The 12,948-nt window shown below is 48.6% G+C and overlaps 1 protein-coding gene across 1 annotated transcript; it reads right to left on the bottom strand.

Moving 5' to 3' along the window:
- Nucleotides 1-2,801: 2,801 nt before the first annotated feature.
- On the bottom strand, nucleotides 2,802-3,775 carry LOC126488480 (peptidyl-prolyl cis-trans isomerase A-like). The gene is made up of 2 exons (XM_050121976.1): nucleotides 3,662-3,775; nucleotides 2,802-3,522 (listed from the first exon to the last, which is right to left on the bottom strand). Exons 1-2 carry the CDS (start codon nucleotides 3,752-3,754, stop codon nucleotides 2,953-2,955), a joined length of 663 nt encoding a protein of 220 aa, XP_049977933.1. The 5' UTR covers nucleotides 3,755-3,775; the 3' UTR covers nucleotides 2,802-2,952.
- Between the last annotated feature and the right edge of the window lie 9,173 nt (nucleotides 3,776-12,948).

Raw genomic sequence — 12,948 nt, 5'->3', positions numbered from 1 at the left:
TGTTCACTTCCGTATCCCAGTTACAGCCAAAGCGAGAGTGCGCACCATGGATTGGGCAGTGTCAAGCAGAGTTCCTCTCACAAGGAGAGTATTCTGAGGGCGCCAGGCCGCTGAAACGGCCACACACCATGGATCCTTCTTTGCACGTTACTATTTGTCCTCTGAACTGGTCCAACCCTGGGAAGAATTCACAACGGCGCTAACACATCACTTTATGCCACAGGTCGCCACACAAAGCCTCTTCATCATCATGGCCTCACTGACTCTTCTGCACGTGAAATGGGGCATATAGGATCAGCGCTACTTCGAGGGCATGTCAGAGTCACAGGCCACACATGTGCTGTGACAAGGCTGCAGTTCAACATCTGTCTCTGGCCCTGAGTCTTTCCTGCATCATCTGTGATAATGATCTGTAGCCACGTGTATTGGAATGTCAATGCCACATTTTTTTTTCCTCCCCACTCACTGGATTGTCTTGATAATCCTTTGAGGCAAGCAGAACACTTCCATCCTGTAGCCATGGAATGCTGAGACATCACAGTGACTTAGTAGCAGGGCTAAGATTCAAACCTAGCCCTTAAAATTCATAACAAGGCCCTTTAAATAGTAATGAGTTCACCAAAATTTGGGTTCCTGGGAGCTGGAGAGCAGATTCAGGGCACAGATGAGGGCAGGTTCTCACACAGCCCGGAGGCCTCACTTCCCCTGCAAGACCACAAGCCCCTCATACTCCTGGGTGAGCATGCAGGCATCCCCCAACAGCCTCAGTGTAAATCACAGCAAGAAGGAATAATGCTCCCCCAGGACTGCCCCGAGAAATGTTTTCTTTTCCCAGGGGATGTATTTGACACAAGATAAAGGGCTAGGGTCGAAAACAAACTTTGCAAGGCTGTGCTGGGCCTTTGTGCTTGCGCTTGCTCTTCTCTCCCTCCCTTTCCCCTCCCCCACTCATGTGTGGGAAGACGCAGCGCTCCCCTCCACGAAATCCCTTCCTCGAAATCCTTCCCTTCCACTCGGATTTCTTTCTGCAAAGCATTTTCTCCAGGGATGGTCACCTGGCAGCCTTTGTGCACCTGGTGCCCCGGGAACCACAGCCTGCTGACGGGTGTCATCAAGAAAGGACAAGTCTTGAGGCAGGTTTGTTTCGGAGGCCGTCCCAGAACCCGGAGTGCCTGCTGTATCCTTCAATGCTACCACAAGCCTGGCAGAAGTGACCTGAGGGGAGACACTATTCATTATTTTTTCTTTTTATGTGTATGAATGTTTTGCCAGCAGGTATATATGAGCTCTACATGCATGCCTGGTGCCCTTGGAGGCTAAAAGGGGGTGACAGATCCCCTAGAACTAGAGTTGCAGGTGGTTGTGGGCTGCAGTGTAGGTTTCTGGGAACCAAACCTGGGTCATTCGCAAGAGCAACAAGTGCTCTTAGCTGTTTAACCATCTCCTCAGGGCAGTGACATGGCACTAAACTGAACCCAGAGTCTCTGGGATCTGAGGCTGCTCGGCACCCTGTATACAGAGCAACGCCATGTTGGCGGGGACATGTGACAGAGGAGGGTCTTCTTCACTCAGTAGACAAAGACTAGAGAGAGGCAGAAATGACCAGAGCAAAGATACTACCAAGGGCCTGCCCCCCTCCTCAGGGTCTCCTTCCTCTAGGCAGCACGGCCCGCCATAGTTTTCCAGAATCTTTAATAGTGGTGACCTAGGCTCTAGCCCATGTGCCAAAGGGACAGTGACTATGCAAACTACAATGTGGTAGCAATTCAGTTGCCTGGTGCCGTTGCCATCAGGGTCAGTGGCAGTAGACTTGGTCATCCCGAACTTGTCCTAGCCTGGCAGAATGCCCAGCAAGATACAGGGAGTGTCTAGAGGTCTGACCAAAGACACCGTCCATTCTGTCCCCACCTGCCTCAAGAGAGCCGCAGCTGGGCTCCGGAAGAGTCCATCATGTGCGTACTTGACAGTCACCACACAGTCATCTCATGTCCCCTGTACAAGCAGGACAAGAGAATCCATTTCTGGTCCCTGTGAGAGGCCCTCCCTGATCTGTCTGGTACACATTTCCCTTCTAAGCATGCGCCTTCTGCGTCATGAATTACTTTGTTCTGTGATGAGGCCTCCTGCCTGCCATGCTGGACATCTCAATCCACCCCCTCCACTATCTCCTTACAATCAGTGCGGTTCTTCAGGGGTGCTCGTGTGTCCTTTCCCTCTGCGGCTCAGACACAGTGCCAAGCACAAGTGCCATCCCCCTGTGCTTGGGATATTTGCTGGTTGATTCCTAATGTCCTAATGCCATGAACTGCCATGAATCTGTATTGTGTTGGGCATTTGGAAAAAAAAATACTTTTATTGTCATTCATTGTCCCAACAATGCAAGAAGTATCTTTTTTAAGTGTTTTATTTTTTGAGGCAGGGTCTTACAAGGTATCATGGCTCCCCTAGAGCTACACTAGGTAGACCAGGCTGGTCTTGAACTCATAGAGCTCTCTCTCTCTCTCTCTCTCTCTCTCTCTCTCTCTCTCTCTCTCTCTCTCTCTGCCTACCTCTGTCTCCCAAGTGTGTGTGTGCGTGTGTGTGTGTGCGTGTGTGTGTGTGTGTGTGTGTGTGCACGCACAGGTATGCCATGATACATGTGTGGAAGTCAGGACATCTTGCAGGAGTCAGTTCTCTCTTTTTAGAGGTTTAACTCGGGCCACTAGGCTTGGCAGCAGGCACCTTTTCCTGCTAAGCCATCTTGCAGGCCAGTAAGTTGTGTTCTTATCCCTGCTCCAGGGTAAGTGAGAATGTTTTCTTTTCTTACTTAGTTTTTATTCATAATCATAAACTTAACTCTGCAATCCAGCTAGACTTGAAGGGGAATGAGGAAAATATGGAACCCAAAGAACTTCAGTGAGAGCAGAGATTACAGGGTACTGCGAGCAGATGGGGCTGGGGTGCTCTCCTGAGCTACAGAAGGAATGGTCTGGTGGGTAAGAAGCCCGCAAGTCTTTTGAGTTGCCCACAGTCGGAAATGGTGATCTTCTTGCTGGTCTTGCCATTCCTGGACCCAAAACGCTCCATGGCTTCCACAATGTTCATGCCTTCTTTCACCTTCCCAAAGACCACATGTTTGCCATCCAGCCACTCAGTCTTGGTGGTGCAGATAAAAAACTGGGAACCGTTTGTGTTTGGTCCAGCATTTGCCATGGACAAGATGCCAGGACCTGTATGCTTCAGGATGAAGTTCTCATCCTCAAATTTTTCTCCGTAGATGGATCTGCCGCCAGTGCCATTATGGCGTGTGAAGTCACCACCCTGGCACATGAATCCTGGAATAATCCTGTGAAAGGAAGAACCCTTATATCCAAATCCTTTCTCTCCAGTGCTCAGAGCACGAGAGTTTTCTGCTGTCTTTGGAACTTTGTCTGCAAACAGCTTGAAGGAGACGCGGCCCAAGGGCTCGCCATCGGCCGCGATGTCGAAGAACACGGTGGGGTTGACCATGGCTGCAGCAAGCGGTGAGAGGGGCAGCGGCGTCTGCAAAGCCAAGTGAGAATGTTATATGATAAATTAGGCATCTGCCAGTGCCACCCTGAGCCCAAGACCAGAATCCAGTTGAGCCCCATTAAAGTGGGGAACAACCCAGAGCAGTTATCCACCTGCAGTCGACGCTCACCTTCAGCAGGACTGAAGACTCCCCATGCCTCCAACAGCTTCCCTTCTGACCACCAGCTTCCCTAGAGCAGGGTGGTCCTTCGGATGCATGCATCGCCACAGGTCTTCAGACTGTGCTGTAGGAAGAGCACTGGTTGCAGAGGGTGGGAAGGAGCCTCTCCTCAGGGTAAGAGGGCACAGACACCTCTGTCTTCTGGTCCAGCACCTCCTCCGCCTCCTCGGCTGGGACAGCTGTTAGAATGTACCATCCTCTAATTAATAAGGATGCTGCTAATTGCTCATGGAGACTCAGAATGGTCGTGCCAGAGAACTTTCTCAACCTTCTGCATGTTGTATGCACTGAGCCATCCAGACCAGCCATTTCCCCTCAGTACCCACAGGGCTACAGGGTGTGGAATCTACACAGGGCCAAGACGGAACTTCCCGAGGCCCTGTTGACCTGCTCTTGGCACCTTTCTGTGCCACACACTGTGGGACAGTTCCCAATCTCTGAGCTGCTGTTTTCCCGTGGCTTATAAAGGAAGGGGTAGAATTTGATTGGGTGAAATTGTGGTGGGAAGAGCAAATTGAAGCCCATCGTGCCTGATGGGTCTCAGATGTGTGAGTGCCTCAGTCTCCAGCTAAGAAAGTTAGAAAGACTCGGCTTCTCCACAATCGCAGTACATCAGTGGCTGCCAAGGAACCACTGACTTCCATGAGTGTCATTGTGGAGATCTTTCCAGAAGCACTCACTCTGCACCTCTGTGTGTCTCTTCCCCATTTGTGTTGGCTTCCCCATCTCTGTGACAAATAACTTAAGCAGAAGAAAAACCATCTGGTTATGGTGGTACATACTTGCAATCCCAGCTGTCTTAGTTAGGATTTCTATTGCTGAGAAGAGACACCATGACCACGGCAATTCTGATATAGGAAAGCATTTAACTGGAGTGGCTTACAGTTTCAGAGGTTTAGTCCATGATCATCATGGCAGCATGCAGGCAGACATGGTGCTGAGGAAGGAGCTTAGAGTTCTGCATCTTGATTCACAGGCATCAGGAAGTGAACTGTGTACACTGAACATAGCTTGAGCATAGGAGACCTCCAAGCCCACCCCACAGTGGCACACTTCTTCCAACAAAGCCACACATACTCCAACAGGGCTACACCTCCTAATAATGCCACCCACTATGGTCAAGCACTCAAACACTGAGCCTATGCAGGCCATACCCTTTCAAATGACCATAACAGCTTAGGGAACCTGAGCCTGAGTCAAGAGGATGTGAGCGTGCGTGTCTGTGCTACATAATGAGATGCTGTCTCACAGAAGAAAACATAAAAACTGTGAGGAGACACGGGATATGTACCTTGGCTCAGGGTTTCATAAGTTTCAGGACACATATGGTTGTTGTTTGGCTCCATTGGTTTTGCTCTGTATGGAGGCAAAACATTTGGGTAGGTACCATGCAGCAGATCGAAATTTCTCACCTCATGGAGTAGGGAGCACCCTTCAAGGGTTACACTTCCAATGACCAAACTTTCACCCATTGGCCTTTCCCTTTAAAGGTTCCATACCACTTATCAGGGACACAGATTAGGGACTAAGCCTTCAACACAGGGTACCTTCAGTGTAGGTGGAGTTTTCCCCGCAGCTACCTCCCAAATAACCACTCAAGCCTTATTATTAATTATAAATGCTCAGCCAATAGCCCAGGCTTGCTACAAGCTAACTCTTACATTTAAATTAACCCATATTTCTTATCTTTGCTTTGCCACGTGGCTTGGTATCTTTTCTCAGTATGGCAGGCTCATCTCATTTCTCCCTGAATCTACTGGTGATTCCTCTGACTCTACCCTTCTTCATCCCAGCATCCTTAGTTTGGTTGTCCCACCTATACTTCCTGCCTGGCTACCAGCCAGTCAATTCTTTATTAACCAATGAGAGTAATACATATCCACAACATACAGAAGGATTATTCCATAGCACTTTAGGGATATGTAAGATCTAAACCATAATACCACTGTTTAGTAGGATATGCTCAGGAGATGAATTATTAAGTCACCCTGTATAAAACAGGATTCAGAAAAGTTTGCAAAGATCATTGAATTTCCACCCTGAAAAGAATCTAAAGGTTCATTTACAATAAAGTTATCAAAATGAAATAAGGGTCTAGGGAGATGATCTAATTGCCATGCAAGTTAGAGGCATAAAGTTCTTGCCATGCAAGCATGAGGACTCGAGTTCAAATCCTTAGTATCCACATACAAAAGCTGGATGGAGTGGGACACACCTGTAATCCAAATGCTGGGCAGGCAGAGAGAAGATGATCCCTGGAGCTAACTGGCCAGCCCACTTGGTTCACTGAGAGATCCCACAAAAAAAAATGGTCAGGGAGATGGCTCAGCAATTAGGAGTGCTGGCTGCTCTTCTAAAGGACCCAGGTTCAATTCCCAGGATCCACATGGCATCTCGCAACCATCTGTGATTCTGATCCCAAGGAAGATGACATCATCTTCTGTATACAATTCTGAGGGCACCGTATACATGCACTGCACAGACATGCATGCAGCCTACACTGATACACATAAAATAAAATAAATGTCACTGAGGAAGAACCTGATGTTGAGCTCTGACTTCCACAGGCTCATGCATACACACACATGTACTTACACACACACACACACAGCACACAAGCACACATACACAAATAGGAATTGTGCTGGGATGAGTCATCTGGCACAGGAAATAAGGCGTAGCCCCAAGCGCATCCCGTGCCATCTACACCATACTCACTTCCATAAGGATATGATGTTGTTCTTCCAAAACCCCCGAGGTACCAAAGGAAGGCTGGAATTGCCATCCTCATTTTGGCAGACTTGCAAACTGACACCCAGGGACAATAAAGAGCTTTGCCAAAACCACACCCTGAACAGGGTTGGGACTAAAGAGTCAGGGCTCTTCGTTCCGGACATCAGGCTTTGTGTGTAAGTGACAGTGAGCTCAGAACTACCACATCCCATCTTGTAATAAAACCCAGAAGCCCCTGCTTACAGGGCATAATTAGAAGGGGAAGAGGCCACTGAAAATAGATCCTGAGAATTTTTAGTGAGCAGTGAGCCGCAGGAAAAACTATATACGAATTGTCCAAATATGCGCTGGAGAAAACAACATGTGGGTTACAGTTTTTGCTATGTGCGAAATCTTAGGATAAATAATCAAGAGTTGACTCATCTACAGATCATTTTTCCTGCACAGTTTTATAAAGGCTCATATGGTTAGCTTTGGCCTTTGGAGGTAATCTAATCATCCCTGCATCCGGTATCATAAAAGCCATTTCTCCATCCTTTGGCTCTGAGACATCTCTCCTCTGAATTCTAAACCCCTTTTTCTAAATCCCCCTTCATGTGGTTTCCTTCAACACTAACTCTGCCAGGTCCTTCCCAGGGGTGGCTATCGATGTGATTGCAGCCATTCCCAGGCAATGTAAGAAACAACTTCTTTTGCAAAGATTGCTATTAACTTTCCGAAGGTGCCTCACATCAAGAAGGCTGCCTCATGTTGGATCAGTTCACTCACAAGTATCTGGGTCATTGGTGACTTCACCGCAGCTTGATTCATCCCTCGAGGCCTGGGACAATGACTTTTTAGATGACAGAAAGCTGAGATGTTCTTCCCTTGCCTCTTGATTCCTAGCCAGCCGAAGGCTCAGAGTTGCCACCACCACCACCAACACCATCATCGTCTTCATTTTAAGACAGGGTCTTATGTGGTCCAGCTTGGCCTTGAACTCACTTTGTATTGAGAATGACATTGAACCTGCTTCCTTTAGCTCCAACCCCAAATACTGGGATTACATGTTCTGGTGACTCAGTGCTGGTGATAGGCCTTGTTTATGCCAGGTAAGCTCTCTATGTGTAAGCCAGCTTAGACAGTTTTGAAACAAGGCCCCAGAGCCCCTACTTACTGGGATCACTCACATTTGATCCTCTTTGAGGCCTGAACAACTGCAGAAGACATGTTTCAGGGCAAACGGTCTCTGAACCCCGTTTGTTCTCTGGAAAGTCTGTGCTCCCTAGGTCATCACTGTTTTCAATAGTTGATCTTTGGAACTGGAGAGATGGCTCAGTGGATAAGAGTGTTTAATCTACAAACGTGAGAACCTGAATTCAAATCCCCAGTGCTCACATAAAAAGCCAGGAGTGGCCCCGTGTGCTTTTGTAACCCCAGTACTGTAGAAAGTGGAGATGAGGGAACATTAGGAGCTTGATGGCCACTAGCCTAGCTCCAGACTTTGCGGGAGACCCCGACTTGAGGGAATCAGATGCAGAGTGATAGAGCAAGACCCATGACATCCACCTCTGGTCTCCATGTGTGTACAGGCACATGCATACTCACACACACAAATGCACACACACTACACACGTACACATATACACTCATAAAACAAGTTGCCATTTGGGTCTCCTGCGAGGCTGAAACTAGTTTTGCACAGTAGGTCAAGGGAGGACAGATTCCAGACCAAATGATGGTTTTCCTCCTTCATCCCTCCATTCCTTCCTTCTTTACCTGGCTCACTCACTATTCAAGTAGTCGTCTATGCAGGAGATACTCAGGCGATAGTTAGTGTTGAGGGGATGGTTCAGGCATAACACAATGGTCGCCTCCAAGGAACTGAGAGAGTTGGAAGAAGCAATGTTCGCATGACACATTTGTTGTTAGTTGTTCGTTCTGAAGAGTTAGGTTTGAAAATGTATTATTGTTCAACCCCATCTCCTTTTCTCTCCTGAGAGGAGTGGACTGGACCATTGGGATCACTAACTTAGAGGGGAAAGCCGAGACCCACGGCTGCCCCCTGGCATTCATATCGTCCCGTTCCTCCTTACTCAGTGAAGTACTTTTTCTGGAACATTACTTTATTACCCTTTGTAGAAGTATCAATTGTTATTCAGTTGAAGATGGGAATGAATATCGTCCCCTGCTGCAGTCTGCCTGAATACCTGGGAACACGATGCTGACTGGATGAAGCACACACATGAGCTCGAAGGAGTTGACTGAAAGCCTGTGAGAAACTTCAAGTGGGCAGTTCCAGTCCTGGGGAGGTGGAACCCACGGGAATGCCCCCCCCAAAGTGGGGCCCATACTTCCCACTGTGCCCTCTAAAAAAGAAAGAAGAAACTAGAACAATTGACTGCTGAAGTCAAGCATAGTGGTGCACATCAGTCATCCCAGCACTCAGGAGGTGGAGCTAGAAGGACCATGACTAGCCTGGACTACATAGTGAGTTTGACTCTAGCCTGGGCTACATGAGACCTTGTCTCAACATTCCCTTCCTAAAATAGGCTCTTGGTTCTGTGCGCTCTGAAACATATGTTTATGTGTGTGGTCTGCATGTGTGTTTGCATGTATACGAGCATGCCTGTATGTGCAGGTACATGCGTACATGCAATGGAGGCCTTAAGCTGATGACCAGGTATCTTCCTTGATCACCCTCTGCTTTATTCACTGAAGCGGGGTCTCTCACCAGACCCGAGCCCTCATCCAGTTAGTGGCTCTACACAGCTTACCTAGGGAATACCCTGTCTCTCCTTCCCCGGTGTGGAGGTTCCAGGGGCATCACACCTGCCCAGCTTCTGTGTGGATTTTAAGGATTCAAACTCTGGTCCTCACACTTGCCTGGCAAAGACTTTGCCCGCAGAGCCATCACCCCGGCTCCTGAAATATCTTCAAACCTCTTTAAAGAGCTGAGGCTGTGTTGCTCTCTGCCCTGTGTTGCTCTTTGTTCCTGTCTAGGGATGATTTAAACCCAGGAAGCAAGCAGAACTGCAGCAAGCCCGTGGTGGGTGAGAGAGAGAGAGCCTTCACACTGTGAACCTAGCCCCTTCCAGAACTGCTGTTGACCCAGGCTCCAAGGGGGCAGGGGCCCTCGCGGCAGTCCTCAGTGCATAGGGAACCGTGGCCATCTGGAACAGGTTAGTTTCAGTCCAGCCGGGAGGCCGGAGGATGGACTAAATGACCCCTGCAAGTCCCCCTCTGCCCTCTGCCTCTCCGGTTACCTTCTCTCGCTTCCAGCAAGCTTGTTTTCTCTAGGGAAAAATGAATCCATGGCTCCAGGTTCCCTTGGGAGTCAAGATGATCCCACTCCCTGGCTTGGGGACTCTGAGCTTCATGGGACAGAAACCCGAAGCCCACTGGAGAAGGAGCCTCAACAGCACACACTGTGTGTTTAGACTCATGTAGAAACGTGTGTTCCTCAGAGCTGCATACGCATGGGAGGCAGGGGCCTGGAGCCTTCTTCCTGTCCTCCTCCACCCTGCTCCTCACCACCTCAGGGTGCTAGTCCGTGACTTCCCTGATTGGTATCCAAGCAACTTCTCTACCAGGCAGGAAGCTGTTGAAGTCACAGGGCAGAGCTACCCTCTGATTCTTCCTGCTCTGAGATTTTTCTTTCAGGGCTATGGATGGAACCCAAGGTCTCCTATATGCCAGGCAAGGGCTTTACCCACAAAGCTTCACCTTCAGCCCAGGGTCTCTGTTTTCTAAACCCAACCTCAGATGTGTGGGCTGACAACAAATTTCTCTGGGTTTGGGGTTTATTATTTTGGTAACTTCCTTTGAAACCCTTTTCTGGGCACCTGTTTTGCTGGTTATTTTTCACACGGAATGGTTTATTATCCCTCATCAACTCCCCTCAGAATAAGAACTTCAGAAAGATGGCATCCAAGGTCACCCAGCGAGGGCACCGGAACTGGTCCTGGACGACTTCCTCGAGCACACCCTGCAGTCATCACACGAGGCTCACAGACTTAGGTCTGCACGCTGTGAAGTCACTTTATCGTCCTGACCCTGAATCCCTGCTACCATGCCTCAGCCCTCTGTGAAAACAATGTTCATAATGGAAGTTTTCAAACATTCAGAAAACTCTCGAAGCAGAAAGGCGCCCACCCTCCAGGTCAACCATCACCAGCATCTTGTGATGTATGTGTCCGTTTCTGCTGCCCCACCAGTGCAGCCCTTTTTAAAAATTCCTACCACTGTGTGTCATTCTGCCCCTAAGTACTTCCATATGTAGGTCTAAAACGGGGCAGGGAGGGAAGACAGGAAGGGGAAAGAAAACTATGAAACCAAATACCTGCCACAAATGATTTTTCCCACCTGATGGCAGCTAGTTCAACTCAAATGTTGACTCGTGTCGAAAAATAAACATGCACTTCTACATTTGGTTGGTTCCAATGAAAAGGGATAAAAATACACACACTGCCTTTGATGATGCCCCTCCTCCATCAGTACGTGAGTGGAGAGAATTTTGTCTTCCTCTTGCCTAGGACTGGTGGTTAAAAAGTTCTGCCACGAGCCAGAGAGCTGGCTCAGCAGTGATGAGGGAGCACCGCTTGCAGGGGACCTGAGTTTGGTTCTCAGCACACATGCACACATGCACACGCACACACACACACACGAATGCACGCACGCACACATACACACGAATAGACGCACACGCAATGCACACACACGTGCACGCATGCATGCACTCACTCACATGAACAAATCTTTAAAAGAAGTTGTCCTATTAACCAATAATGTCTCAAATTCTAGATCTGTGGGAGGGCCTCTGTATTGTCTAATTTTTTGTCAACTTGAGTCACTTCAGAAGGGTGAACCTTAAGTGAGAAATGCCCCACTAGATAAGCCTGTGGCACATTTTCTTGACTGAAGATTTGGTGTGGGAGGGCCCAGGTCGCTGTGGTTGGTGCCACCCATGGGTGGTGGTCCTGGGTGCTATAAGAACGCAAGACGAGTGAGCTGTAAGGACGTAAGCAGCATTCTTCCATGGCCTCTGCATCAGCTCCCGCCTTCAAGTTTCTACCTTGAGCTCCTGCCCTGATTGCCACTCGTGAAGAGCTGTGATACGGACACATAGATGGAAATAAGCCTTTTTCTCCCCAAGATGCTTTTGGTGGTGGTGTTTTCTCATAGCGACAGAAAAATAACTAAGACAGGCTCTCTGAGGATGGGGTAGGGTAGCGTGCTGTTTAGGTTTTTTGGTCCACTGGACTCAAGCCAGAGTTCTCTGGAAAGAGAGTTTCATTAGAAAAAGGCCTTCACAAGCCTCTCCGTAAATAAGTCTGTAAAACATTTTCATAATAAGTGATTGATGCCAGAGGACCCAGCTCGCGGCGGGTGGTACTACCCCTGAGCAGTGGTCCTTGGTGGTATAAGAAAGCAAGCAGGTAGTTCTCAAGAGGGACAGCCTCATGGCAGCAGAGTCCTTACCCTTGGAGACAGCGGTGGGAGTGGCTCATGGCAAGGGTGATCCCAAGCCAGGGAGAGTGGCTGACTCTGGCATCAGGGCATCAGGGAGAGGCAGGCATGGCAAGGCGGTTGCCATGGTCACGCTGTCTCTTCACAGTAACAGAAACCTAACTAAGACGGCAGAAGCTGGTACCAAGGTTGGGGTAGCGTTGTGACAGACCTGACCGTGTTTGCTGGTGGAATGCGGACTTCGGATTAGGAAAGCACTAACAGTTTAAGTGGCACTTGGGGCCATCCTAGTAGGACTGTGGTTGACAGTAGTGTTGACAGCAAAGCAGATTACACTGGCAGGGCGCAAGAGATCTCACAGGTGAAGAATATTAGTTCGTGACCGAGAGATCATTCTTGGGATGTTTTGGTGAAGAATGTGGATGCTTTCTGCCTTTCTCAAACAAAACGAAACAAAACGAAAAACTGTTCGAAGCTAATCTGAAGACTTTTGGACTAACAGCATTGGGAGAGGAGATTTCAAAACAGCCTAGCAGTGACTGTGTCATGTGGCTACTAGTGACCAGTCTTATTTAGATTTATAATAAAAAGGAGCAGAGTGAGCAGGGGAAAATGCACAATGTGCATTTTGAGGAGAAAGGGGGGCAGGGGAAGTATAATAGGGCTAAATCCTGTGTTCAAGAAAATAAACAGATTAAGGAAAAACCCGACACTAAATGGAATAAAAGGAGTGGTGAGCTCAGGACGAGGCCCCACCTAATGAAGCTTCCAGTTTGTCAAAAGGAATTAAAGAAAATCCCAGGGCTGGTGTGGGGGCGCACGCCTTCAAATCCGGCACTCCAGGGGGCAAGGCAGTGCATCTCTGAGTTCTAGGCCAGCCTGGTCTACAAAGCCAGTTCCAGAACAGCCAAACTTAGGTAGAAAAGGAAACCATCAAAAACAGAAAGTTGGTGAAGATGCAATTCAATGACAGAGATGTTGGTCTCAGAAAAGAGAGATCTCAGTGAAAGCGACATAGGACTAGCTCTGGGGCAAGATTCTATCCCCCGGTTCTC

Source organism: Alexandromys fortis, unplaced genomic scaffold, assembly GCF_014885135.2.
Source record: "Alexandromys fortis isolate MF-2015 unplaced genomic scaffold, M_Fortis_MF-2015_v1.1 scaffold_208, whole genome shotgun sequence".
Classification (NCBI taxonomy): domain Eukaryota; kingdom Metazoa; phylum Chordata; class Mammalia; order Rodentia; family Cricetidae; genus Alexandromys; species Alexandromys fortis.
The sequence above is the reverse complement of the archived record's forward strand: the minus strand, read 5'-3'. Positions and strand labels throughout refer to the sequence as shown.

What these genes read in the sequence shown, in the direction of transcription:
- LOC126488480 (XM_050121976.1), bottom strand. Translation starts at nt 3,754, where the DNA reads ATGCATGCATCCGAAGGACCACCCTGCTCTAGGGAAGCTGGTGGTCAG. An exon ending in AGTCTTCAGTCCTGCTGAAG is followed by an intron (nt 3,523 to 3,661) that starts GTGAGCGTCGAC and finishes TTGGCTTTGCAG; the next exon opens with ACGCCGCTGCCCCTCTCACC.